This window comes from Brachyhypopomus gauderio, chromosome 12 (assembly GCF_052324685.1).
Source record: "Brachyhypopomus gauderio isolate BG-103 chromosome 12, BGAUD_0.2, whole genome shotgun sequence".
NCBI lineage: Eukaryota > Metazoa > Chordata > Actinopteri > Gymnotiformes > Hypopomidae > Brachyhypopomus > Brachyhypopomus gauderio.
Window position 1 is genome coordinate 21,182,847 of NC_135222.1, and position 7,968 is coordinate 21,190,814.

Below are 7,968 nucleotides of genomic sequence, written 5' to 3' on the forward strand. Positions count from 1 at the left end.
TGTCTTGATGTGTGCACACATGACTGAACTGTATTTCATTCACGCTGTACTTCATTTACACTCTGCATCTCTTTCGATCCCGTTGTCCCGTTTTGACGCAAAGCTGTCGTCATGCTCTGCGTGTTCACAGTGACGTCCGTGTCGTTGCTGGAGATGGGTGTGCTGTCCAACGGGGCTGCTCTTCTTCTCCTCAGTGAGGCCATCTTCCTCCTCATCACCCTCTCTTTCTACCACCAACTCGGCCGGCGGACGAAGAAGATCTGAGATGGACTGATCTTTTGTGGAGGCTGGTGGTGCCTCTGAGGAAAATGACCCGGCACAGCAGAATATCATTGCCTAGTCCAAACTCTGTGTGGCATTTCTGACTGGAATCGTTCAGTTTTATCATGAGTGTAACACACCATACAGGTATGAGGGAGTGGTTTTGCAATAGAGGGTCATGACCTTTTACCAATGTGTTTCTATTTAATGTCCTTTGGTCACATTTGTGTATGGGGGAAAAATGATTTTTTAGTAGTATGCCTGTCCAAAATTATGTAGATGGTAATTTAACAAATGGTTGTTTTCTTCTTTAGTCCTCACACTCAGTGGTGTGTGGGTGGTATTTTCCAGCAGGTATTACTCCAGACTCCTACTCTGTTTAGATCATATTAGTAAGGGTAAAGGTAAGGTTATGGTAGTTGTAGTGATGTGTCCAAACTTGAATAGGTCATGCTAACACCTGTGCTGTTTACACATGTAAGCATGCTTGTCTGAGGTTTTAAGGCACAGTCTGTGAGTTATTTATCGGTATTGCACCGTGCTCTAAATTGATTAGTGTATTATCAAAATCTAAGAAGTGTAACAAGAATATAAACAAAACTTATGTGAAGCATATCGTTACTTGTGCACAGAGGCCATTGGTCATGGGTGTAGTTGTTGAGTGTAGTGACGCACACGTTGACCAATGGGGCGTTCGGAACGGCGGGATCCGTGGGTGGTGGTTCTTCGTTCCCGAGGAGGAAGAGGGTTTTACCTCCGATACACTAAACTGAGAACATGGATCAGTGCTGAGCTCTGCTGGGATGTGTGTTCTCAATCAGTGAGGTAGCTTCTGTTCTCTTCCTCTTCATCAGTGTGTGACAGTCATCCTGCTGCAGTGTGATAATTAACAACAAAACTAAAACACAAAGGTTATTTTGAATCATCTCAATTACACTGAGTAGGTTCCAGTTGTGCCTGTGCCAGTATATAAAAGTTTAGTCCTAACTAGTATTTACACTCTTTTAAACCCTCTCTGTATATTCCTCAACATCCTCAATGTGTGTGTATTTTCTCATATCTTGTATTCAGCGTAATTAGCTACTGGAGTCCATTTAGACGTTTTCAAATGTAGTGTATGGATTGTGATGTTATGACAAGCCGTTATAAAGGATAATTAATTTGTTCTTAAATGAATTGCAGGGATCACTAAATGGGGGAAACATTTGACCTGGCCAATTTTCAACTTGCAGTTCATTAGGTGGTTCTGTTGCCTTCAAAACTAATACTTTAGGCAAGATTTTAGGCAACAAAAATAAAATACCACAGTGTAAAAACTAATATTTATTGCAAAATAAATGTATATTATAGCAGTAGGGAGTCAGAAGGTTAGTGCTTTGATGGTAGAGGTGCTATCAGTCAGCACTTCCTTGTTGTGCTTTTGAGTCAGTCTCTGCAGTGTTCACTGGTTTAGTGACTGCTGATCAGTGATGCTTGCCTTAAAATGTCTTAGACCCTGCTACAATGGTTGGTAGAATCAAAAAAAGATGAAATGCGACAAAGTGTAAACACTGTTGCCATATTCTTATTAATTTTGTTGGGTTAGTGAAATTAAACTACTGAGACACAAACATTTGCTTAGATTTTCACTTTTACCCTTTGAGGACTGCTTTCACAGACAAAAGATGAGGTCACCACACAGTCTGTACATCAAAGCCTCTTTACATCACAGTCTCTTTATGTCTACCTTTGTATTAATCAAATGGTTGTGTATAAAAATGTTTATATGCACATATTTATGTATTTACTTTTGTAGCAGAAATGTGCAGTGCTCAAGAAATATACATTTTTTTTCTTTAAATTGCTTCAGTTTGAGGTTTTCTTGACTGTAGTTTTTATAGAAAAAGCCTGAACATGTACATGTGCCTTGATTTCCACATCTTCACATTTTCAGCCTCTTCTAACACTGCATGAGACTCCATGACCTCTGTCCTGTTCGGTATGGTGTGAAGGTAGAATGAAGCTACAGTGGACATGATGTGAAACTTTCAAAAAGAGCTGTTCACCTTAGTGACATGAGGGGGAGCTGTTTTGTGTTCTTCTTGTTTTCCCGTTTGTTGGAGAAAAACTACAGCACCTATAAAGTCAAACAAGCCATTTGCGGATATACAGGAAATATTCAGACCCTGGAAATTATTGAAACTATATATCTGCAGATCCCAGCCTGGCCACAGGGAGGCGCCAGTAGCTTCCTACTGCTGTTAACAGTTGCACTCAAAATGGTTTAAACAATAAGCAGCTACAAACAGTTGGATGACGTTTAAATAGACGAAAATGTAATTTATGTCATTTATGTCATTTCTGAACAAAAATGTTTTTCATATTACAGTCACAATATTGCAGTTTTTATTAAATCACCTGGTAATTACACTTAATGACACTTAATTAAACTTCTAATTTTGTAAATATAAAAGTCCTGACTGACCCTAAAAATGGAGCGGAATGTATTGCTGTCAAAGACTTGTGGTATGAGGTGATGAAGAGGAGGAAGACGATGATCTGAACAGTATGAGAAGACCACGATATTAGCTACGACTCCACGCCTGGACACCTTGCTGTAGTCCACTGACCAAGAAACACAAAAAACGCCGATGTGAATATGCAGTAAGGACTTTGGACAAGTTCTGTAATGTCTGGGTTTTCCATCCTTCGAGTTTTTGCGCATTTTGAAAATGCGCATAAAAAAAGCTGGATGGAAAAAGATCAAAATTCGAAAAAAGCCCCAAATATCGCAAAAAGATTTTTACGCTAAGAGGAGGTGGAAAAGTTAGACTATCGCATCGCCAAATTTCGGAAAAACTGGATGGAAAAGGGATTTTCGCATAAACGATGACGTATCATGCCTCAAGTCATATGGTTATGTACATGATCGCGATGTAAAGATGGCAAATGCATACAAAAACAGTTCTGGTGAGAGCAAAAATTTAATTTAACTTCTCCATGTATAGAAAAGAAAAAGAAAAAATGTTTCAAAACCTCAACGTGCAAACATGCGTAACTGCCAGATGGACATAAAACTACTATTGTTTGGCGTCCTCTCACGTGATCTAAAGTTTATTCGCACTGTAATGAATGGAAACAAGGCTTAATTCGCATTTTTTTCTGCCGAAACTTGGAAATTGCGCATTATTTTTTCGAAAGGTTTGGATGGAAACGCGGCGGTTTCATGGATTGTTGGAAGTAAACTGGATCTATTTGGACCCATGGATCAGCTGCGATCTTCCTACAGTCTAGCGTGGAGGTAGGTGGTCCTGATGAGGGATCTTCCTGCTGCAGTAACTGCCAGTCTGGACCAAGTGACCCGCGTCATGGATTATTTGAAAGGTCAGCGCGTTTTGTAGAATAATGTCATGCTTTCAGTGTGTGGAGTAAAACTTTGGCTCAGGGATTGAAGTTAGTGACCACCTCCAGCAATGTTTACCGAAAATGAGTTGATGTTTGAATTATGATTACTATTACATTAGACGCTGCGCCGAGCTCAACGATGGGAGGTGCGATAAACCAGCATCGGAAGAAAAAGGCGAAGAACAAAACACTGCACGCTTGCTCTTTAAGAGCGACGGCGAGAAGATCACAGGAAGGACAGGGTGTGAAGTTGGAGCGAGAAGTGAGAGGAGAGAGAGAGAGTGAAGTTAGTGAGAGAGAGAGTTTAGTTAGTAAGAGAGAGTGAAGTTAGTGAGCGAGTGCTCTCGGGCGCTACTGTGCTTAGGGTTGCCACCTATGTCTGACAAAAACAAGGACAGTCATACTGACAGCTGCCCACAAATATATGGTGAATGTAGCAGAATCAGAGCCGACGTTGTTCAAAGCACTTAATATTTTAAATACACTTAGTATGAGAAGGAATTGTTGCTTACCTGCTTATCTAAGTACTGGTGTGAGCTTTGCTTGTGCTTCCTTTTGCACCCTCTTGGCTAAAAGATTAAAGAGGGAGAGCACATCAGACATCACCACATTTACACCAACTCTATAGCTAGACATGAACATGGATGATCAGGAGTCGGCTTTAACCATGCGGCATCATTTTCGTTTTTCATCCAGTCATTATTGAAATAAGATGAACGTTTCATTTTCTTTTTGACTGGCTTATCAGACTCACTAGGCACAGACTGGTCATATATAGCAGAACTACTGATTCACTAAACGCAGGACCGCCTGTACCGACTGGACTGTGAAGTCAAATGATCCCACAGCACCAGGAGGCACAATGGTGCGTGTCAGCGAGAGAAAACACATTTAAAGTGTGCAGAAACAAAATAAATAGACGGTTGAACTAACCTAGTGAAAACCGGGACATTAAATGAAAAATTTTCCCCGGGACCGAATATTAAAAAGAAGGATAGTCCCGGGAAAACCGGGACAGGTGGCAACCCTGGCTGTGCTCCAGATGGGGTCTGATGCATTTCCCTCAGATTTTTAAAAATAATAATAATAATAATAATTATAATAATAATAATAATAATAGTATATTCTGCCTTTGTCACTGTTTTGATCGCTCTTTCCGATTAACGTTTCCTTCGATTGAGTCGATAATAAAGGAATGTTCACTCTGATCGATTAGATCTTTTTCCGCATTAAGTAGAACATTTCACAACAAAAGGCTTCGCGAAATGCAAAGGGTTGAATAGTTTTGTATATGGAGGTTTGAACTTCGAGCTAGATGATTCAAACTGCTGTAGATTATTTTCACACACAGCTCAGTGGGCAGCGCGATACTTTCACACTTCCGCATTGTTTATCCCGGAAGCTCTCGTCGCAGGGTGAAGTCACTTCCGGTAAACATTAAACAATGGCGGAGTCCAGGAACAAGAGCTTTTGCAGCGTGCCAGGGTGCTCGAACTCCAAGCAAAAACAGCCGTATCTCAGTTTCCACGGTTTTCCGGCTGACGACGAGCAGAAAAGGAAATGGGTTTGCGCAATTAGGAGAGAGGAAGGGGAAAACTTTGTGATACGGAGGGGAAGTACCTTTGTGTGTAGCCAGCATTTCACTGCTGCGGACTACATGGCAGGCAGCTCACGCCTGCGGGTTGGTGCGGTTCCCAGCCGCTTCCAGTGGATCCGCGTCCACGTTCCCGCTCCAAGGCTGTCCGCGTTAGAAAGATCAAACTCTCGGCTGGGAGTAGATGATCGTCCACCAGAGTCGGAGGTTGTGGAAGATTTGAGCGTTTGCACTATGGACCACGACTACGCTGCACGTCCTCTTTCCTGTATGTGCAGGTGTTTGTGAGCTTGTACTAAAAAATATTTCTAAAAGTTCTTTTTTTGTATTGGTCTTAATTAATATTCTAATTTTCAGAGATACTGAATTTGGGTTTTTCATTAATTGTCATTTATAATCTTCATGTGCTCCTTTGTTTGCTCTTTTGTTCCTGTGTACTATTTTGTTGTAGCTATGTTAACTTGTAGCTACTGGTGGTCGCCTGTTTCGACTGTTCCACGTCCCACTCATCATTCAAGCCCACTGATTTATGCATGCATCCAACACCAATCATGTAGTTGTTGCTGAAACACCTGACTTTATGCTTTATATCTCACATTTTTTGTAGGTGCTTTGGAAAATGCCCTGCAGTACATTGAAGAACCTGAAGACAGATTGCAGGCAATGTCAGTGGGGTCTTCAAACATCTTTGGTAGATTTTGCGTTTCTGATGAGACAATCAGATATTATACCAGATTCCCTTCTCAGCAAGTATTTGAGATTTTTTGGGAATCCATCGCTCCATCTGCCAAACATCTCATCTTCTGGACCAAGGCACAGAGAATGGGAGAAGAAGCATCTGCAACACCAAGCCCTGCACGGAAGATCCAGCTCATAGATGAATTATTTATCTATTGCCTTTGTGTAGCTGCTGGACTGAAGGAACAGGTGATTGCTGACATCTGCGGAGTAAGCATAGCTACAGTCAGCAGAATAATTATCACATGGGCAAATTACCTGTTTTTTGTGCTGGGTTCAGTACCCATTTGGATGTCCAGACAACAAGTGAATGACTCCATGCCACAGAAATGTAGAGAGTACAGTCCAAAAGTCAGAGTCATACTTGACTGCACAGAAGTTCGCTGTGAGAGAGCCATCTCTCTGACACTTCACTCCGAGACCTTCTCTAACTACAAGAACACCACCACCACATTTAAAGGTCTACTTGGAGTAGCACCGTGTGGTGCAGTAACATTTATTTCCAGCCTCTTCACAGGATCCACTTCTGACAAAGAGATCACAAGAAAGTCTGGAATTCTGGAGTTACTGGAACTGGACGATGAGGTCATGGCAGACAAGGGTTTTGTCACTGAAGAGATGTTGGCAGCTAAAGGTGCAAGACCGTTCAAAAAGGGCAAACAAACACGGGCAGTTGCCCGACTCAGGATTCTTGTTGAAAGGGTGATTCACAGGGTTAAGCAAAACCATATTTGGGATTCTACTGTGCCTCTTAGCCTGGCTGGAAGCATAAATCAGATCTGGCACAATTGTTGTTTTATGGTAAATTATCAAGGACCAATGTTTCTTGAATCAGAATAAACTTGCATGGTTGTTCATAAACACTTAGATTATCAATTTATCAGTAATGATGTAACATGTTTGTCCATGCTGCTCAAAAAGTAAACAAATAATTTTTGCTTGAAACAACCCACAGAGGCAATCCATTTTCTTTATTCTGAATTTAATTTTCTGAACAAAAAACTGCATCCAAACAATAAAACAAATGTTTAAGTAATCTTATTTTACTTGTAAATGTAAATAAAATGTAAATGTGCCATATTTTGTCAATTGTGATTTTTACACCGCCATCAAAATTTGTCCTCCGCTTTTAACCCATCTGTGCAGTTAGAACACACACACACACACTAGTGATTACTAGGGGGCTGTGGATCACACGTGCCCAGAGCGGTGGGCAGCCCTAGCCCGGTGCCCGGGGAGCAGTTGGGGTTAGGTGCCTTGCTCAAGGGCACCTCAGTCATGGCCTCAGGTCTGGGAATCGAACCCACGACCCTCCGGTCACAAGACCAGTTCCCTACCACCAGGCCATGACTGAATATTACTACTTGTGTTTAATGTAATGATGCACATAGTGCAGACAGACAGGTGCGTAAACATAGGGTCATGAACGTTTGTGGAGGGTGGTGGTCACTGTCTTAGGGTTATGGTTCATGAGCCCAACGGCAGAGGGAAAGAAACTGTTCATATGGCGGATGTTCTGGTCCGAATGGACCGTAGCCTCCTGACTGAGGGGAGGGGGTCAAAAATCCTGTGCCCAGGATGGGAGGGGTCGGCTGTGATCCAACCTGCTCGCCCCAGTGTCCTGGAGGTGTTCAGGTCCTGGAGAGACGGGAGGTTGTAGCCAATCACCTTCACAGCAGAGCGCAGAATGTGCTGTAGTTTCTGTCTGTTCCTGGTGGTGTCTCCAGCGTACCACACAGTGACGGAGGAGGTGAGGACGGACCTGCTTCAGCTGCTGCAGGAAGTACATCTTCTGCTGGGCCTTCTTGACGACAGCGGTGATGGTGGGCTCCTCCCACTTGAGGTCCTGGGTGATGGTTGTTTCCAGGAAGCAAAAAGAGTCCACTGTGGTGATGGGGTGTGAGTCAGGGTGATGGAGGGGAGAGGGGCTGTGTGATTCCTAAAGTCCAAAATAAGCTCCACTGTCTTCTGGGTGTTCAGCACCGGGTTAC

At 42.5% G+C, this 7,968-nt stretch overlaps 2 protein-coding genes and 1 long non-coding RNA gene across 4 annotated transcripts in view; 2 read left to right on the forward strand and 1 right to left on the reverse strand.

The window, feature by feature from the left end:
* tp53i11a (tumor protein p53 inducible protein 11a) overlaps nt 1–2,368 on the forward strand; it is a 30,204-nt gene extending 27,836 nt beyond the window's left edge. The window contains exon 7 of the mRNA XM_077023786.1: nt 131–2,368. Within this exon, the coding sequence (XP_076879901.1) occupies nt 131–264 (134 nt within the window). The 3' untranslated portion in view covers nt 265–2,368. The remainder of the gene's footprint in view (nt 1–130) is intronic.
* On the reverse strand, nt 1,462–5,016 carry LOC143528186 (uncharacterized). 2 transcript variants are annotated; one of them, XR_013134389.1, is made up of 4 exons: nt 4,579–5,016; nt 4,158–4,214; nt 2,726–2,865; nt 1,693–2,377 (listed from the first exon to the last, which is right to left on the reverse strand). It is a non-coding gene; the product is annotated as an uncharacterized LOC143528186 (long non-coding RNA). The 2 variants fall into 2 exon arrangements; XR_013134390.1 differs by lacking the exon at nt 2,726–2,865 and having other exon boundaries at nt 1,462–2,377.
* Nucleotides 5,017–5,106: 90 nt separating this feature from the next.
* LOC143528465 (uncharacterized) lies at nt 5,107–6,993 on the forward strand. Its single transcript, XM_077024163.1, has 2 exons — nt 5,107–5,507; nt 5,847–6,993. The coding sequence occupies exons 1-2, from the start codon at nt 5,303–5,305 to the stop codon at nt 6,815–6,817; spliced, it is 1,176 nt and encodes a 391-aa protein (XP_076880278.1). The 5' UTR covers nt 5,107–5,302; the 3' UTR covers nt 6,818–6,993.
* The last annotated feature ends 975 nt before the right edge of the window (nt 6,994–7,968 follow it).